This window comes from Pristis pectinata, chromosome 6 (genome assembly GCF_009764475.1).
Source record: "Pristis pectinata isolate sPriPec2 chromosome 6, sPriPec2.1.pri, whole genome shotgun sequence".
Lineage (NCBI taxonomy): Eukaryota > Metazoa > Chordata > Chondrichthyes > Rhinopristiformes > Pristidae > Pristis > Pristis pectinata.
In genome coordinates, this window is record NC_067410.1 from 92,415,550 (window position 1) to 92,436,056 (window position 20,507).

The 20,507-nt window shown below is 40.2% G+C and overlaps 2 protein-coding genes across 4 annotated transcripts in view; one reads left to right on the top strand and one right to left on the bottom strand.

Annotated features, from left to right (window-relative positions):
* Positions 1-20,507, top strand: part of iqcg (IQ motif containing G) — a 46,936-nt gene that overhangs the window by 1,478 nt on the left and 24,951 nt on the right. The window contains exon 1 of one of the 2 annotated variants that reach the window (XM_052018889.1): positions 5,110-5,234. The exons of the other annotated variant lie outside the window; for it this stretch is intronic. The gene's annotated coding sequence lies outside the window, so the exon portion shown is untranslated. Of the gene's footprint in view, positions 1-5,109; positions 5,235-20,507 lie in introns of those variants that run through there. 2 annotated transcript variants of the gene reach the window in all.
* rpl35a (ribosomal protein L35a) lies at positions 15,351-20,260 on the bottom strand. Of its 2 annotated transcripts, none has more exons than XM_052018891.1 (5): positions 20,157-20,260; positions 19,923-19,960; positions 19,132-19,284; positions 16,201-16,345; positions 15,351-15,420 (listed from the first exon to the last, which is right to left on the bottom strand). In XM_052018891.1, exons 2-5 carry the CDS (start codon positions 19,931-19,933, stop codon positions 15,397-15,399), a joined length of 333 nt encoding a protein of 110 aa, XP_051874851.1. In that variant the 5' UTR covers positions 19,934-19,960; positions 20,157-20,260; the 3' UTR covers positions 15,351-15,396. The 2 variants fall into 2 exon arrangements, with proteins under 2 accessions (XP_051874851.1, XP_051874853.1); XM_052018893.1 differs by lacking the exon at positions 20,157-20,260 and adding an exon at positions 20,039-20,145.

Genomic DNA, 20,507 nt, shown 5'->3' on the forward strand with positions numbered 1-20,507 from the left:
ACAAAAATAAAAAGATAGTGCAAAAAAAAGGAGTAATGAGGAAGTGTTCATGGGTTCATGGATCGTTCAGAAATCTGATGGTGGAGGGGAAGAAGTTGTTCCTGAATCACTGAGTTTGGGTCTTCAGGCTTCTGTACCTACTCCCTGATGGTAGTAATGAGAAGAGGGCATGTCTCAGATGGTGAGGGTCCTTAATGAGGCACCACCTCTTGAAGATGTCCTTGATGGTGGGGAGAGTTGTGTCCGTGATGGAGCTGGTTGAGTCTATAACCCTCTACAGCCTCTTGCAATCCTGTGCATTGGAGGCTTCATACCAGATTCATTTGTTGTATTCAAAGAAGAGCTGGATAAGTAACTAAGAGGAAAGAATTTGCAGGGCACCGGGGAGAGGGTAAAGTTCTTTCATAATGCCAATAAAGAACTCAGCAGGCTGAATAGCCTTTTTCCATGTTGTAACTAGGATGTGCTTTCATGGATATTGAAAATAGACTTGCCGCACCTACAAAAAAGGCACATGGAAGAATGCCTGAAGTAGACATTAGATGTCGCAGGGCACACTGCTCTTGATACCTCATAGGCCACAAGTTTTGCCAAGGTTTACATTTCCATGACCTTTTGCAGGGGATGTTTGCTTGGTTCTCCGAAGATGTATTAGAGCAGACTACAGCAGGGATGTAGAGCATTTGAAGAATAAGGTCAACCAAAAGGTAGAGAGTTAGGGTGATTCAATGTCCTTTCACAGATAAACAGCTCAATCCAAATTAGAGTGGAATTGCAGGGGGGGAAAAGCCTTGATCTACTTAAAAAAGCAGAGCCTAGTTCCTGGATAGTACAGATTTCAGAATGGAAAGAACAACAGGATGTCTCAGTGACTAATGTTCCTAGCAAATTCCAGCCAGCTCCACTTCCATTCATAACTACACTGAGTCTGGCCACCCTGAAAGTAATCGTGCATTTCGGTGACATCGTTTTGAAAAAATTAGAGGGTCCCAAAGTTTTCAGAAGAAATTCTCAGTAGGAATCACTATCTTCTTCACCTTGAGAAAACCTATGCAGAAAACAACTAAATCCCAGGAATTTAGAAAATCCCCATTACAAGCAGGCACCTAGAAACAGTGGTCTCATGTGGGTTAGTTTCTTCCATTTCCTAGTCATGGCTTCAGGTGATAGAGCTAACCAGTACCAAAGTGTAATGACTGCCAAAATATAATCCAAACTGTCAATTATTTTACAGCAAAATCTTATTTTGTCCACTATGCAACAGGTGTCTTGAACTGCCCACCACTGCACTGGGTGCCAATGATGGAGGGAGAGTGTCCCTAAAAATTGAGGAGAAACTTTGTAAAATAATGATGGCATTAGAAATCAGTCAGATCCATCAAAAAGCACTTAACCTCCCCATTCATCATTCTGAAGGGCCCATACTCTTCACTCTGCAGAGAGTTGTGGACACAGCTCAGCACATCATGGAAACCAGCCTCTCCTCCATGGACTCTGTCTATACTTCTCGCTGCCTCGGTAAAGCAGCCAGCATAATCAAAGACCCCACCCACCCTGGACATTCTTTCTTCTCCCTTCTCCCATCAGGCAGAAGATATAAAAGCCTGAAAACACGTACCACCAGGCTCAAGGACAGCTTCTGTCCCGCTGTTATAAGACAATTGAATGGTTCCCTAGTACGATAAGATGGACTCTTGACCTCACAATCTACCTTGTTAGGACCTTGCACCTTATTGTCTACCTGCAATGCATTTTCTCTTTAGCTGTGACAGTTTACTCATAAGAGCATTAGGAGCAGGAGTAGGCCACCTGGCCCATTGAGCCTGCTCTGCCATTCAATAAGATCATGGCTGATCTGGTCGTGGACTCAGCTCCACCTATCTGCCTTTTCCCCATCTATCTAACTGTGTCTTAAATATATTTATTGAGGTAGCCTACTGCTTCCCTGGGCAGAGAATTCCATAGATTCACTGCTCTCTGGGAAAAGCAGTTCCTCCTCATCTCTGTCCTAAATCTACTCCCCTGAAATCTTGAGACTATGCCCCCTAGTTCTAGTCTCACCTACCAGTGGAAACAATTTTCCTGCCTCTATCTTATCTATCCCTTTCATAATTTTATATATTTCTATAAGATCCCCTCTCATTCTTCTGAATTCCACCGAGTATGGCCCCAAATGACTCAATCTCTCCTCATAGGCTAACTCCCTCATCTCCGGAATCAACCTGGTGAACCTCCTCTGCATCACCTCCAAAGCTAGTATACTTTTTCTCAAGTAAGGAGACCAGAACTGCACGCAGTACTCCAGGCGCAGCCTCACCAGTATCCTATACGGTTGCAGCATAACCTCCCTGCTCTTAAATTCAATCCCTTTAGCAACGAAGACCAACATTCCATTTGCCTTCTTGATAACCATTGCACCTGCAAACCAATCTTTTGCCATTCATGCACAAGCACTCCCAATTCCCTCTGCACAACAGTATGCTGCAATTTTTCACCATTTAAATAATAATCTGATCTTCTATTTTTCCTTCCAAAGTGGATGACCTCACATTTACCAACGTTGTACTCCAGAATGTACAGAATGTACTCTGCGTATGTACAGTGTATAGAATGTACAGAATACAAAATGTACTCTGCTTTCTATATTGTTTTACCTTGTACTACCTCAATGCACTGCGTAATGAATTGATCTGTATGAATGGTATGCAAGACGGGTTTTTCACTGTACCTTGGTACAAGTGACAATAATAAACCAATTCCAATCTTCCATTACTACTTCTACCTAGTCTCCTTCACCTGATAAACTCAAGACATGCAACAATTCACTTCTCTCAGCAGTTCAGGACCTCAAATTCTCCTATGTGAGACAGCAATTTTTATGTACTTCCACCAACCTCCTAAACTGTATTTTCTGCTTTCAGTATAGCCTCTTCAACAATAGGGATATCGAATCTAGATTAGATGAATGGGATTTGTTGATTGTTTTGCAATGAGGCGTACCTGTATCTGGGGCAGCATTCACCTAATGTTAGGGCGGTACACAAATCAGGCCCAGAATGGAAATTTGGGCTGTTTTTGATTGTTCTGAAAGAGCTAATAAGACATTTCTCATTTTTCATTTTTCCCTTATTGGCCTGGACTTTTAATCTAGTTTTTCAGTGTTCCCATGGACTTCTGGTAGGTCAAACGTGTGCATTGTGATTTACAGGGGATTGCATTTGTGTGGAACAAGTAGGATGGATCAACTGGTCTTTGCATATTTGTCATTGCATTTGATTACACATGTTTAGTGAGCTTCCAGTCATTTATCATGTCAAATCTCTATCCTTCTCTGTCGTCGGCTTTCTAGAATATTACAATGATATTCAATATAAACTCAAGCAACAGTTTCTCATCTTTATGCTTATCCTTTTTCAGCTATTCACAATCTTCCTATACCTAATATACCTTTTATTTGTGCCCTTTGCTAACATCACATTCGTCGTTCAATCATTTCCCCCACCCCATCTCAAACTCTTTTTCTGTTAAACCTCATATCCCATTGCAGTTACGCTTCTTCATGATATGTACTACAAATTCTTCCACATCTTCCTGAGGTTAACAAGCTGAAGGTTTAACGGTGCATTGGTGAGACTTTGTCAGCTGACTAACTTAAAAATTATGTGCACCTTTGCAATAAGTGGACTAAATTTTGCAGTGTGTAGGAATGCAAAATATATTTTTTTGAAGCAATGTTTTCTTGCAACAGGGATTCATTTCCAGAAAATGCCTGTAGAACACTAATGTTGTACTGTATTGTCTAAGTTACTACCAGCCATGAAACAAACAATTGAAAACAATGCTTAGAACTGAGTAGCATGCATTCTTCATTTTGGCTCCTGTAGTTGTTCTTTCATAACAGATTTACAAGTATTTTAATCTTTTCAATCCCTGAAAAAACATTTTAGGATTTTAAAAAGTTAGTCAGTTCAGTAAGGCACATTGCACATTGGATATTAGAAAGGCATTTATTAAAGTCCCAATACTTTTTGAGCTCAAAGTCATATGCACATGCTTAGTTCCAGATCAAACTACATTGAATGTCATCTAAATTTGATTTTCTTTCTTCCTCTTTGAGGTTGTGACATCTGCTCAGATTTTCCTGTCATCTGACAGTGCCTCAGCAGCACCCTCAACTGAAATATTGTTTATTTCTGATTGGAATCAGGTTCTCTTTTACCACTGTGTCCTGATGGAGTTACAGAGAGTGTTCCTATGGTGCATCATTTGTTAACAACTTTGCTTAAGATATGCAACGTTGCCTGTTTTCAAAAAATGATGACATTTGGAAGCAAGAGAGGTCATAGAGCCCAAGATAAGCTAAGTGAAGCACACATTGAGAGAGGCAGCTGTTAATTGAGGTTGAACAGTGAAATTTGGGAAGGAATGAGTGATATGGAATGGGCAGAGTTTTAATTTGGCAAAGGAGTGATGAATGGACAACTCTGTGGGAGATGAAACAGTTGTGATGATGAAATAGGTCATGCTGCATAACAAAGGAATGCATGATCCAACTCCTTTGAAGATAAAAAAGGAGATTTTACATCTGAGTAGCAATAACATTGAATGGTAAACATGAGGAAAGCTAGATGTAGATTTAAAAAAATCACAGATGTTTTAGTATCTCGAACAACAAATGAATTTCCAAAGGGAATCTGGTTGGAGAGTTTGGTATCCTGAATTAATCCCCCCCAAAAATGTACTAACTGCACAGAATTATGTTTTCTCTTTGGTGGTCATATTAAGGTCTAATGATATGCTTAAAGAAGGAAATTGCAGATAAATGTTTAACATTTCTGAATAAGAAATCTTAACACTTCACTGTTCACATGTTCCGCAATGAATTGGCTGAAAGGAATCTTTGTTTAGATCTGGCACTAGGTCAAGATAGTTTTTTGTTTCCCAGCCACGTTCTGGCAAGGCCTAAATTAGCAAAAGAAAGTTTCCACTGGAAATTACATTGTATAAATCACTCAACTACATATCCTCCCCTAAAAATTCAACCAGTAAGTGGAAGAACAATCTACATATTACAGTGCTGCTGTAAAACCTGACAGCTTCAAATTGTTTGTTTAATACAACATTGCAGCTTGAATTTTAATAATACTGTTAATTTTGAGAACACTTCAAGATCAATAAAAGAACTAGAATATTACGTACAATTCTGGGCATCATACGTAAGGATGGATGTCAAGGTATTTAAGAGGTTGCATATTCAACATGGCTATTTGTCCTAGTTTGTTCATGCTAGTCTTTAAGTTCCATTCAAGCATACTTTTATTCATAATCATCTTTCCTTCAGCCTCAAATGTTATCTGACCTCTCTTAAAATGCATACAAACCCTTAATTCAAATACTCCCCATGTTAAGGAATTCTACAATCTCACCACTTTCTGGGTGAAGAAGGTTTTCTTGAACTCACAATGATTTTCTGGTGACAAGATGATATTTGATATCCTCTTCATTTACCCTTCTCCTTTCTGTCCTTCTATCAAAACCCTATAATTATCAGGTGAAAGGTCATTGGTCTCAAATGTTAATCCTTTTCCCTCTCCACAAACACTGCCTAACTTGCTGAGTACATCCACTAATTGTACCATAATTACAAAGTCTTTTAGATTAACTTTTATCCTCTCTATAAGAAAAAGAACCAGCATAATTATCTTTTAGTGATAGGTATAACTACATATTTCTCCAATTACATTTTACATAGTGCTCTAATTGTGATCTAACCAATGCTTGATACAAATTAAGCATAATTTCTCTTAAGTTTAATTCTATCATTCTAGAAATTAATCCTAGTGATTGGGGAAAAACAGAAAATGTTGGAAACACTCAGAAAGTCATGCAACATTTGTGGAAAGAGTTAATGTCACAGGTCAAAGACTGTTTATCAGAACCGGGAAAGTAAAAAAACAAGTCAGTTTTAGGTTGTATAGAGGTTAGGGAAGGACAAGGGGAATATCTTTGATAGGATGAGGTCACGGTTGCCATGATGATAGTTGTTGATGAAGCCATCTGGTTGATAGGTTAATGAGAGAAACTTTAGTGTTTGATTTTGTTTTTAATGGCCTTACTTAATCTATGCCATTATTTTGAAGAGTTTTCTATTGTATATACCAAGATTTTGTTTTCTGATCAAATTTTTATCTGTACTGAAATTAATTCTCTATGTATATACCCATTTGTAAGCTTATTAATAATGCCTTTGTGTAATTTATTGCTGTCCTCCACAGTATTGACTACACCCTCCATTATAGTGTAATCTGTAAATTCAGAAATTGTGTTGTTGATTCCAAGCTGTATATTACTAATTTAAATTATGGATAACTATGGTCCCAACATGGATCCTTGTGATAGTCCACTTTCTACTAATGTGAATAGCAACCAAATAATGCTGCACTCAGCTTTCTTCTTGTGTGCTTGTTATTCTTTCTTGTCCAATGACTCTGACTACATTGATTATGATGTGGTCTAAAATGTATGATATTATTGAAGCTCTTTTGGAGGTTCATCTGATGTATCTCTTTGGTAAGTAATGAAGGAATGTAATTAGTTCACATTTCTACCTTTTCTCTCCTGTTGCCAATGATTTTTCCCAAGCATGCCTTAAGTGGCCCTAATCTCCCTTCTTCATTTAAATTGGTAGAATTTTAGATTGTTTCAAGCTCCTGGATTACTTAATTTCATAGCTCATTTTGCATTCATTTTTTTAAAAACTTCTCTCATAATTTCTACATACTCGGCTACGCTGCCCATCAATATCTAATCTACACTATTCATTGCCCTGTTTTGCTTTGTATATCCTTATTCATATATTGTCATATTATTATTTAGTTTGTTCTTGATTAGCAGAAGCTATTTTTCCTAAACTTTGATGAATTCATTTTAACTATTTTCCATTGCTTCTCTCCATTTTTTGCGAATATTGTTGTTCATATTAAATTGTTTTCAACCCCTCAAGAGCTTGCCTCTCTCTAATCTATTACCATAGTCTTTGTCAAACTTATTTCTTCAGCCTTATTACTGTTTCTCTTTAAGAAACTTAGTTTCTCCAATTTGAACACATATTTTTCTTCCCCTTCTATTTTTGATCGTTTTTAAGACTATTCCTGTTTGCCAGAACTATGCAGCATCTGAGAAGCTATTCCGCACTTTGTGTCTATTCTTTGGAAGTGTGATCCGATTAATCCCACATTTTCACCATAATACTGTGATTTTATTTTCTCCTTCAAGCATATATCCAAGTTGGAAGCTTCTATTGAATCTGCTTTCACCACACTTTTGGGCATCGTGTTCCATAAAGGACTATGTATTTTACCACTCCTACCAAGTCCTCTGATTTTTTTTTGCTAATTAAAACCCTTCATGATTTCTCAGATCTTTTAACCTTCTCTTTTCCGAGTTTCTCTACGAAAAGTTTTCCTTGCTCCTTGTAACAATACATCTATTTTGCACCTTCTCCAAAGCCTTGATAACTTTGTATAATATTAGCCATCTGGATTCTAACTAGTATTTGATAAAAGTTGCTTTTGTATTCCATTACTCTAGATCTAAAGAATGAAATCATAAGCTTCAACAGATTACTCAAATTACCTTGCCATTTTTAAAATATATGTGAATAGCTCAATTTCTCAGTTTCTTCAAAAATATACCCTTTATGATCACATCATATGTGTGCTAAATTGCACATTATTTTTCTGTCCATCTTTGTCCTTCTGGTGTTCTACTCCTTGTTTCCATCATATTCAAGCTTACCATCATTTGTAAATATTGAAAATATGGCCCATGGACCTAAAGATGTTGATTAGTATACATAAAAATCAACATGAATCTTAATAGACCACCAGAGACCCCTGTTTACCTCCCTGCAGTCTGAAAGAAAATTTAATACACCTCTCTGGTTTCTGCCCTTTAGCCAGTTTTATATTCATTCTGCTGCAGAATGTTACCTGCGATCAAATAAAAACTCAGGTGTATATAAGGTTTGCAAATTTGTGTGGAGATCCAAAAGTAATTATAACCACTTATCAATTTCTGAAAGTAGTTTACTTTCCTTCCTATCAAGTTGCATTGCAGGTACTAGATATTGGAAGCTTTCAAATAGCAAGTCACTAACAAAAAGTCATTTGCCTATTCTCTGTGCAGTTCTAAGAATAATCCATTTAAGTTCCATTCTCTTGACTTCCTACAATTTATTCCTTGAATTTTGACCAAATACCCTTTGAGGACTGGTATAGAATCTGTATCCATCAGCCTATTTAGTTGGCACCTCATCAAATCCTTAATACTTTGTTGCTTTAAGTTTTTATTATTGGCTTCATTTTTATTTGTCAGCTTTAGTTTTATTTGTCATTTGTCATAAATCCATGGCATTTCTTTTTCAGCCACCAGAAACATTAAATACGGAGAAACCACCTAAATTCTTTGAGGTTTTAAACAGTTATGAAATATCCTTTTAGCTTTTTCTCTACCACAGAAAACTCCACTTTCTCAAGGGCCTTTTACTTCTTTGAACAGAGGTCCAACTGGTCCCCTCCCAGTATCACCTCCTTCACCTGACTGAACTTGTTCTCATGTTGGACAAGTTCTAACTCCACTCACTTATACCAATCACAGGTGTAGCCATGGATCCAAATTATGGGAGCCAAAGTGTCCGTATTATGAAAATCAGAAACAAAAACAGAAAATACTAGAAGCACCCAGCAGCTTTGCAAATTTTCTGGGTTTGTTTCTGTCCAGGAAGCCCTCTGTCTCTGTGAGATTATGGAACAGCCGACCTTTCAGTCACACACAGGCTCCCTCCCTTACCTCTATTTCTGGTATGTTAATATTTCTATCAATTTCATGTCCTGCTCTTATGCAGAACTTGAAAATTTCATCACCTTTGCTGCCAGTTTCCACCTTGCTCTTGCATTCACATATTTACTTATTAGTCACATGTACATCGAAACACAGTGAAATATGTCATTTTGCATTACTTTAGAATGTGTTGAGGGCAGCCCGCAAGTGTCGCAACTCTTCCGGCGCCAACATAGCATGCCCACAACTCCTAACCTGTACGTCTTTGAAATATGAGAGGAAGCCGGAGCACCTGGAGGAAACCCACCCAGGGAGAATGTACAAACTCCTTACAGACAGCGGCAGGAATTGAACCCGTGCTGCTGGCGCTGTAATAACGTTATGCTAACCGCTACACTACTGTACCGCCAGATGTTGGTCCATCTCCAACTCTTTTCTTTCTCAACTTCACTTTCTCCATCTCAAAGGAATGGTTAGCAACCAGCATCCATTGCAAGCCCATAGACTTCTACATCTAACTTTACTAGAACATAGAACATTACAGCACAGTACAGGCCCTTCGGCCCACAATGTTGTGCTGACATTTTATCCTACCCTAAGATCTATCTAACCCTTTCCTCCCACATAGCCCCCCATTTCTCTATCATTCATGTGTCTGTCTAAGAGTCTCTTACATATCCCTAATGTATCTGCCTCCACAATCTCTGCTGGCAGTGTGTTCCATGCACCCACAACTCTCTGTTTAAAAATCTTACCCCTGACATCCCCCTTACATCTTCCTCCAATCACCTTAAAATTATGTCTCCTCATGTTAGCCATTGTTGCCCTGGGAAAAAGTCTCTGACTGCCCACTCAATCTATGCCTCTTATCATCTTGTACACCTCTATCAAGTCACCTCTCATCCTCTTTCTCTCCAAAGAGAAAAGCCATAGCTCACTCAACCTATCCTCATAAGACATGCTCTCCAATCCAGGCAACATCCTGGTAAATCTCCTCTGTACCCTCTCTAAAGCTTCCACATCCTTCCTATAATGAGGTGACCAGACTGAACACAATACTCCAAATGTGGTCTAACCAGAGTTCTATAGAGCTGCAACATCACCACGCGGCTCTTTAACTCAATACCCTAATGAAGGCCAACTCTCCATATGCCTTCTTAACAACCCTATTGACCTGCGCAGCAACCTTGAGGGATCTATGGACGTGGACCCCAAGATCCAACTGTTCCTCCACACTGCTAAGAGTCCTGCCATTAACCTTGTATTCTGCCTTCAAATTCGATCTCCCGAAGTGTATCACTTTACACTTATCTGGGTTGAACTCCATCTGCCACTTCTCAGCCCAGCTCTGCATCCTATCAATATCCTGTTGTAATCTACAGCATCCTTCTACACTATCCACACCACCACCAACCTTTGTATCATCAGCAAACTTACTAACCCACCCTTCCACACCCTCATCCAAGTCATTTATAAAAATCACAAAGAGCAGGGGTCCAAGAACAGATCCCTGCAGAACACCACTGGTCACTGACCTCCAGGCCCTCACCCTGGTCTCCATAAGGACTACATTCTAGTCTTGCCATTTCTCTAGCTGTCATATCCATTCCAATGCATCCAAGATCTCTTCCTTTTTCCTTAAATCATTTTTCCCTCCACCTTAATTGACAAGGCTCAACTGATTTCTACTGTTCTGCTCTCATCCCCACCTTCCCTCCCAGAGCAAGGGTACACCTTCCACCAGACCAGCCTCCACATACAACCTTGTAATTTCTGCCACCTTTAATGCCAGCAACTGCACATCTTCCACTGTCCTTTCAGCATTTCCATAGATCCAGTTCTCCAGATAACTCCCTGCTTCATTCAATACCTGCTCCCCTTCTTGCAGCACCTTCCCATATAATTGTGGGAGATGCAATACCTGCCCATTTACCTCTTCCCTTCCCAACCTGGGACCACATTCCTAGCTGAACCAGCAATTCACTTATACTTCTTTCAATTTAGTTGCCTCTTCTACATTAGAGAATCTAAATGCAGAATGGTCTTCAGAAAACCTACAGTTTGGAAGAATTATGATCTAGTTGGCTTTCAATTCTTTTGCATCATCCTGTCTATGACCCATATAGGGTTCAATGTAATGTGAGCTTGAGGAACTGCAATTTCTGATTAAGCATGTTACATTCTAACAATACATTCAACAATTTCTGTAGACCACCACAATTGACAAGGCTCAACTGATTCCTGCAGTTATATCTATGCTAATAGCCATTTCAGTTTGTTAACTGTTTTTCTTTCCAGATTGTCTGATTTGCTGAGGATTTCTAACATTTTCCAGTTTATATTTCTAGCAATTGAAGCATTTTTTCTCCTCTACTGTTCTCATTTCTCATTTATGATTTACTCCAAATTGGCTGCAGTTAACAAGACTTCACTCTCTCCCAGCTAGCATCACCACCTCGTGTAGATTGGAAATGAGCAAATATTGAAAATGGGAGACAGAAAGCAGGAAACTACAGGCCAGATAGCTCAACACCTGTCATAGGGAAACAGGAACCATTATTAAATGTGCTCTAGCAGTGCACTTAGAGAAATTTAAAATGATCAGGCAAATTCAAGTTTTGTGAAAGGGAAAACACATTACAGTTCTTTTAAGTAATGTTTGAAGTGGTCTTTTTCTGGCTGATATGTAGCAAATGGTGTGTCATGAGGATTGGTGCTAGAGCCTCAACTCACCAAGGTAGGAACAATAGTTATGAAGAGGATGTAACAAGGCTACAAAAAGTATAGATAAGTTGTGAGTGGGCAAAGATTTGGCAAGTGGAGTATAAAGTGGGAAAATTTTGGCACAAAAAATAACATTATTTGTATGGTGACAGATTGCAGAGCTCTGAGATGCAGAAGAATCTGTCCTAATGAATAATTCACATGGTTGTATTGCCCTTGTATAAAATTTTCTCCCACATTAAATGTGTCCAGGAGGGATTCCTGACGCAGTATGTTGACAGGCCGACTAGAGGGAATGCCATGTTAGATCTAGTTTTAGGAAATGAACCGGGACAGGTAAAGGATCTATTGGTGGGTGAGCATTTGGGGGACAGTGACCATTGCTCCATAACCTTTAAAATTGTCATGGACAGGGACAGGTGCAGAGAGGACAAGAGGTTTTTCAATTGGGGAAGGGCTAACTACGAGGCTATAAGGTGAGAACTTGGGAGTGTAAATTGGGATGTCCTTTTTGAAGGAAAATGTACCATGGGGATGTGGTCGATATTCAGGGATCTTATGCAGGATGTTAGGGATAAATATGTCCCGGTGAGGCAGAGAAAGAATGGCAGGGTGAAGGAACCATGGGTGACGAGAGAGGTGGAACGACTTGTTAGGGAGAAGAAGGTAGCATATGTGAGGTATAAGCAGCAAGGTTCAGACAGGGCCCGTGAGGAATATAGGGTAGCGAGGAAGGAACTTAAGAAAGGGCTGAGGAGAGCTAGAAGGGGACATGAAAAGGCTTTGGCTAGTAGGGTTAAGGAAAATCCCAAGGCCTTTTTCAAGTACGTGAAGGGTAGGAGGATGGCTAGGGTGAAGGTAGGTCCGATTAAGGACAAAGGTGGGAGAATTTGCCTGGAGGTGGCAGAAGTGGGAGAAGTTCTGAATGAGTACTTCTCTTCGGTATTCACCAGGGAGGGGGGTCTTGATGATGCGGAAGGGAGTGCTGGTAGGGGTAATGTTCTTGAGGTTGTTGATATCAAGAGAGAGGATGTGTTGAAGTTGTTAAATAATATTAAGACGGATAAATCTCCGGGGCCTGACGGGATTTTCCCCAGGCTGCTTTGAGAGGCTAGGGAGGAGATTGCTGAACCGCTGGTAAGGATCTTTGAGTCCTCGTTGTCTACGGGGGTGGTGCCGGAGGATTGGAGGATTGCGAATGTGGTCCCCTTGTTCAAAAAACGTAATAGGGATAGGCCAGGGAATTATAGACCGGTGAGTCTCACGTTTGTGGTGGGTAAGCTGTTAGAAAGGATTCCAAGGGATAGGATTTATGAACACCTAGAGAATCATGGACTGATTAGGGACAGCCAGCATGGCTTTGTGAAGGGAAGATCTTGCCTCACAAGCCTGATAGAGTTCTTTGAGGAGGTGACCAGGAAGATTGATGAGGGCAGTGTGGTGGTTGTGGTTTACATGGATTTTAGTAAGGCATTTGATAAGGTTCCTCATGGTAGGCTTCTTCAGAAGGTCAGAGGCCAAGGGATCCAAGGAAGCTTGGCTGTGTGGATTAGGAATTGGCTTGCATGTAGAAAGCAGAGGGTTGTGGTGGAAGGAGTGCCCTCGGATTGGAAGGCAGTGACTAGTGGTGTCCCGCAGAGATCGCTTCTGGGACCTCTACTTTTTGTGATATTTATAGATGACTTAGATGAGGGGGTGGAAGGCTGGGTTAGTAAGTTTGCGGACGACACTAAAATAGGCGGTGTTGTGGATAGTGTGGAGGGCTGTCAGAGCTTACAGAGGGATATCGATAGGATGCAGAGCTGGGCTGACAAGTGGCAGATGGAGTTCAATCCGGAGAAGTGTGAGGTGGTACACTTTGGAAGGACAAACTCCAGGGCAGAGTACAGGGTAAACGGCAAGGTACTTGGCAGTGTGGAGGAGCTGAGGGATCTGGGGGTTCATATTCACAGTTCATTGAAAGTTGCCTCACAGGTAGAAAGAGCAGTTAAGAAGGCCAATGGGATGTTGGCTTTCATAAGTCGCGGGACTGAGTTTAAGAGCCGCGAGGTTATGATGCAGCTTTACAAAACTCTAGTTAGGCCACATTTAGAGTACCGTGTTCAGTTCTGGTCGCCTCATTATAGGAAGGATGTGGAGGCATTGGAGAGGGTGCAGAGGAGATTTACCAGGATGCTGCCTGGATTGGAGGGTATTGAATATGAGGAGAGGCTTAAGGTGCTAGGGCTTTATTTACTGGAAAGGAGGAGGATGAGAGGAGACATGATAGAGGTATATAAAATATTGAGAGGAATAGATAGAGTAGACAGTCAGCGCCTCCTTCCCAGGGCACCAATGCTCAAGAGAGGTCATGGCTTTAAGGTTATGGGTGGGAGGTTCAGGGGAGATGTCAGCGGGAGGTTTTTCACCCAAAGAGTGGTTGGTGCATGGAATGCACTGCCTGGGGTGGTGGTGGAGGCAGATACATTGAACAGGTTCAAGAGCTTGTTGGATAGGCATATGGAGGAACGTGAGATAGAGGGATATGCGGGAGGAAGGGGTTAGGTAGTGTGAGGGTGGTCTGATGGACGGCACAACGGGCCGAAGGGCCTGTTTTGTGCTGTATGGTTCTATGGTTATTCCAAAGGCACCGCTAGTTGCTGGAATTGAATGCAAGAGGGAGGTTATGCTTCAGTTATATTGGGCAATGGTAAAACATCTGGAGGATTGTGTAGAGTATTGGACTGCTTACTTAAGGATGTTAAGGCATTGGAAATAGCTCAGAGGAGTTTACTAGACTAATATGGAGTTGGCAGGTTATATTGAAGGAAGGTTGGACAGGCTAGACCTTGTCTACTTGAGTTTAGAAGGGATTTGGTTAAAATGTGCAAGAGCCTGAGGGGACTTGACGGGGTGGATGTAAAGAGGGCAATTCCTCTTATCTAGGAGGAAAACTGTTTAAAAACAAAGTCACCCATTTAAGATTATGGAGCTTTTCCTCAAAGGGTGGTGGAAGCAACCTCTTAATAATTTTTTTGAAAGGGATAGGTGCTTGATAAGCAGGCTGGAGCTTGGGTGGGGGAGAAATAGGGACAGGGAGAGTGATAGGTTACTGTTGATGGACAGGAATCTGCAATGATGTTAGTCAACTGCCATATCATTAAATGGCAGAGTAGGTTAAAGGAGCCATATGACCTATTCTGGCTCATAATTTGTATATTTTCATGTTGTAATGTTCAGTATCTCAGTCTTCATCTCATCAGACATTCCCTTTGTTCCTTCAACCCTTCCCCCTTCTCTACAACTTCAAACATGTTTTATTTCCAACCTTTTCCAGTCCTGACAGTCATTGACCTGAAACATTGACCACATACCACAACCTCTGCACACATGCCACTTGACCTAAATGTTTCCAGCATTACCTGTAACTAAACTTTGATAAATTTCTTCTGTGCTTTACTTCCTCCCTATACTGTGGTACCCATAATTGGAAAACACCCCAGTTGGAACCAAAGCAGAGGTTTAACATTTTGATTTTGTTTCCTATACATGCTTTTTATTGGAAAAAGTATTCCCTATCCATTGAAAGGGAAAAAAAATGCATGTGCTAGAAAGCTAAAGACAGAATGCTGTATACACTGGTAGATTGGAGAATGGTAGATTTTAAAGATTACCTACTAAAGCATTTATGCAACACCCAGCTTTGTAGCATCAATCATGCAAATTCTTGGGTCTCTTTAGTGCCCAATGTGCCATACTAAATGTCAATGCACTAACAAAAAAGGTAAAGACACTCAACCAGGCAATTTAGACCATTTTACTATTTATTTTCAAATTATGTACAGCCTTGCTTCAAATTCTTGATGGGTACAGCATCTGCAAAAGAAATATAAAACCATCAGACAAAATGAAACACTTGCAAACTGTTCAATGCTTTCATTAAAAATGTATTTCAATACATTTAGCTATCCCTCATGGAAGATGCACTTGCCCAACTACTACTTTATTCAGTTCTATATCCAGGTTTTGCAGTGTCCACGTCTTATGCAACTGAGGACAGTCATGGAATCTAGAACTGTCAAAATCTCCAAGTTGGAGTTGTTTTACTAATGAATACCAGAACCGCCCAGAACAGTAAAAGCAGAATCCAGTATAGTATTTACCAAGCATTTGTACCAGATGTTGCTTTGTTGTACCCCAGGAGCATAATTACCAATGGCAAATCAGTTTCTGTCCTCAATTTGGAAACTTGTACAAAATTCTAATATTTCTAGATCTGTAATGGAGAGTCAGCAATATTATCATGCTTTTGAGTATTACTTCGTATTCATTTGTCAGATGGCCAGGTGAACACGGTGGACAATAAGGAAATGTAGCCACTGTAATTACATGTGCTCCAAATAAATCCAAAACTATCAATTGTTACAAGTTACCAGAAACTTTAATCAGATCAATCAACACAAGTTAACCTTTATGCCAGTATCTCTCATACTGAATGTTCAAACAAAGATATTAAAGATGCAACAACCTTGGTTAAAGCAGAATTCAGCACAAATTAAATAACCAATAAACTTGCAGATTTTTGATTGCAATAATCAGACCAGGAGATTCAATATAAAAGTAAACATGTAAAAAATGACTGCAGCATGTACTTACCACACGAATCCTGTGCCCAATAGCCTTTGCGGGCAGGTTACTTCTGAACTTGGCACGGACCATGCCACTGTTACCATGAGAACGAGTCACTTTACCCCAAATAACACGAGTTTTATTTGGTTTACCACCAGGAGTGACGGTATTGCTGCAAAAGGAGCAAAAGTTGCATTTCACCACAAATCAAAGGTCAATAATTTACTTAACTAGAACTCCTACCCCCCCCAAAAAAAACTGTAGATGGTGGATATCTGAAATAACAGAAAATGCTGAATAAACTGGGTCAAACAAGTTTAGTGGAGAGAAACAATGTTAACAATGAAAAGTCATTGAACCAAGACATTAATTTGTTTTGTAGGAGGTACCAATTACAGGTGTAATATAAAATTTTATATGAAATCTAAAGTAGAAACAATGTAAATAGAAGCTCAAATTTTACAACTTTAGAAATTGTTTAAAATTGTAGGAAAGCATCCCCAATCCTCTTTGTACAGGTCCAAAAACCCATCAGACATTTGCATTAGGCAATCTGGGATATTATTAATTAACAATTTTAGCAGGGAGAAAGCAGTGCACTTAGTGTTATCAGCAAGTCTACCTATACCTGTGTTTCACAATTATCTGAAAATAAGATTTATTGAAATACAATCCAATTTACCACATTACCAACAACCCTAAAACAGTGCAGTTTCCCAAAAGATATAGCAGAATTATGCCATTCAGCCCATTGAGTCTGTTCCGCCAGTTCATCATAGCTAATTTTTCTTTTAAACTCCATTCTCTTACCTTCTCCCCATAACCTCCTTACTAATCAAGAACCTATCAATCTCAGCCTTAAAAAACACCCAATGACCGGCTCCGCAGCTCTCTGACAATGAATTCCACAGATTCACTACACTCAGGCTAAAGAAATTCCTCCTTCTCAGAGTTAAGGGACATTCCTTTATTCTGAGGCTGTGCCCTCAGAATCTAGACTTCCCTAGGAAACATCCTTTCTGTGTCCACTCTATCCAGGCCTTTTAGTATCTGGTAGATTTCAATGATATCCCCCTCATCCTTTTGAACTCTATAGAGTACAGGCCCAGAAACATCAAACACTCCTCATATAATAAGCCTTTCATTCCTGGAATCATTCTTGTGAACATCCTCTGGACCCTCCAGACCCAACACACCCTTTGTTAGATACAGGGCCCAAAACTGCTCATAATATTCCAAATCCTTCTGCAGACTCCCTGCTTCAGCGACACCACCATCTTGGTATCACCTGCAAACTTAGCCACAATGCCATCAGTTCCTTCATCCTCATCATTAATCTACAAAGCATTGCAGTCCCAACAGAATTCACTAGTCACTGGCAGCCACCCTGAAAATCTTCTATCCATGCTAGTACCTTGCCTCTAATACCATGGGCTCTTGTTTAGATGCCTCATGTGCAGCACCTTGCCAAAGGCCTTCTGAAAATTCAACTAACATCCACCGACTCCTTTGTCTAACCTCCTTAGAATTTCCTTGAAGAATTCTAACAGAGTTGTTAGGCAAGATCTCCCCTTGATGAAACAGTACTTCCAAGTACTTGGAAATTTCATGCTTAATAATGGACTCCAAAATCTTACCAACCACCAAGGTCAGGTGAACCAGCCTATAATTTTGTGTCTTTTGCCTCCCTCCCTTCCTTCTTAAACAGCGGCATCACATTTGCAATTTTCCAGTCCCCTGGGATCCTTCCGGACTCCAGTGATTCTTAAAATCATTATTAATGCCTCCATAATCTCTTCAGCTACCTCTTTCAGAACTCTGGGCTGTAGTCCATCTGGTCCAGGTGAGTTATCTGCCATTATGCCTTTCAGCTTCCCCAGCACCTTCTCCTCAGTTATGGCCACTACACTCACATCTGACCCAACCTTCTTGAATTTCTGGCACGTTAATGGTGTCTTCCACTGTGAAGACTGACGCATAGTACTTATTTAGCTCCTCCACCATTTCCCTGTTACTACTTCTCCAGCATAATTTTCAAGTGGTCCAATGTCCACTCGACTCTCTCTTACCCACTACAGATCTAAAAACACTTTGGAACCTTATTTTATATTATTGGCTAGTTTACCTTTGGATTTCATCTTCCCCTCCCTTTTAGCTTTTTGAGTTGTCCTCTGTTGGCTTTCAAAGGCTTCCCAATCCTCTTGGCTTCTCACTAATCTTTGCCATATTGTACGCCCTCTCTTTTGCTTTTATACTGTCCCTGACCTCCCTTGTCAGCCATGGTTGCCTCATCCTCCCCTTAATATGTTTCTCCTTCTTTAAGATGAAATTCTGCCGCGTTTCCCTAATTACTCCCGGTCATTGCTGCTCCACTGTCTTCCCTGCTAGGGTCCTTTCCAATCAACTCTGGCCACCACCTTCTGCGTGCGCCTGTAGTTATCTTTACTCAACTGTAATACCATTACGTCAGGTTTCAGCTCCTCTCTCGAGCTGCAGGGCAAAATTCTATCATATGATGGTCCCATTGATGTTCAGTATTGAACATCATTTCCCAATGATGTTCAGTAACTTCTTTAATTAGATGAAGGTTGAATGGAAAGATAATCATTGGCATAGCAGTTGTGCCAGATGCCCTGTTTGAGATACAAATTCTACATAATTTAACGTGAACTCACTCAAAACTATTTAAACTTTTACTTCCTCAGTAACAATTGAATAGATTCAAAATGCAGTCTCCACTCCAAAGTGAAAAAAACATGTTAGAATTTTAAAGTGGATTTCAAAAATCCAGTGCAGTGGAGAACAAATTCTTACATTTTATCAACATTGGAAATAACAAGAACATATATTTCACCAAACAATGAAGAAAGTGTTGCATGAATGACAACTAGAAAACATCAACAAGAGATGAAATTTAAAACCATGAATCAAAACCTTCCAATCAAAAGATATACTCACTTCTTTGCCTTGTATACATAGGCACATCTTTTACCCAGGTAAAATTCTGTTTCATCACGGCAGTAAACGCCCTCAATCTTCAGTAGAGCTGTATGCTCTCTTTGGTTTCGAAGGCCACGTTTATAGCCAGTAAAAACAGCTTTGCACCACAATCTGAGGAATAAAAGTGAAAAATGGTAAATGTGTCATTCAGAAATAACTTAATTAAAAATGACTTTAGATAGCAACATTGTGTAATTAAAATTTCATGTAACATTTTCACAAATCTTTTCAGATATCAAAACACATTTCTCAACATTTTCATTCCACTGCAAGAACTCCATTTAATAAGGCTAAATCTGAGAAGTTCCGAATTGATCTCAATACTCTCACTTAAATATCACTGTCAACAGATGATTATTAACTAATAAATGGTTGGCTTGACACTCAGAAAGCAGAGTTATAGTCAGACAGGCTTATTTAGCCAAAATACCATGCAATTTGCCGAGAATGTTGCTGACGTACAAATTCAGCAGTTAAGAATGAGGATAACAATGTGGGATGTAGTGAGAAGGTGGGTCAATATATAAAAATTGACAGTCATAGGTTTTCTTTCATTTTATGGGAGATCGTTGCCCAAAGGACAACCCACACAGCACTAGAGAGCAAAACCCCATAACTAACAGGAAATGGGCTTTACGCTTTCCCCCTAGCTTCAGATACTGAAAATAGGCAGTGTTCGCACGATCCGCACAGGTCGAGGGGACTTTAACTACAACCCTGTATCGGGAACAGCCCGACCCATCTCTCACCTTCCAGGCATTGCGAGTGCGCGCCAGGCAGCAGGACCCTGCAAAAGAGCGAGAGCGGTCAGTCACCGAGTGCAATCCGGTCAATATCAGAAACATCCGACAACACACAACCTCACCGACAACAAATAACCGACGCACGCACACTCCTGTAGCAGGACAAGCGGCTTTGAACCGTCGTAAGATTAATAATGAGCCTCGATAGTCAGTTAATAGTTGGCAGCGCTCAACACTCACTGTCTGCCCTAGAACCCAAGATGGAGGAAGAGGCCGCCGCACAGCACGCTGGGACGTTGGAAGACCAACCCCAGGCGCCGGCGGACACGACAGCTGGCGACACGCACCCAGCTATTCGTGAAGACGAACACATTCTTTTTTGAACTGTCACATCGGAGATTTTTATAAAATCAAACTTAGGCCAATTAAATAAATTAAAACTCCAATTTGGGAACACATGTCTTTCAAATAAAACGATTTTAAGAATAGAGATTTATTTTTAAAAAGATGTTGGTTTAAAATGTGTAAAGCCTTTAACTTATCGATGAATAATAAATGCGGTTCGTCATGATAAACTTGAATACGTATATT

Excerpts from the sequence above, each read along its gene's own strand:
- rpl35a (XM_052018891.1), bottom strand. Across the intron at positions 16,346-19,131 it reads TATGTATACAAGGCAAAGAA|CAATACCGTCACTCCTGGTG; the intron begins GTGAGTATATCT and ends CTCCTTTTGCAG. Across the intron at positions 15,421-16,200 it reads TTGGGCACAGGATTCGTGTG|ATGCTGTACCCATCAAGAAT; the intron begins GTAAGTACATGC and ends TTTCTTTTGCAG.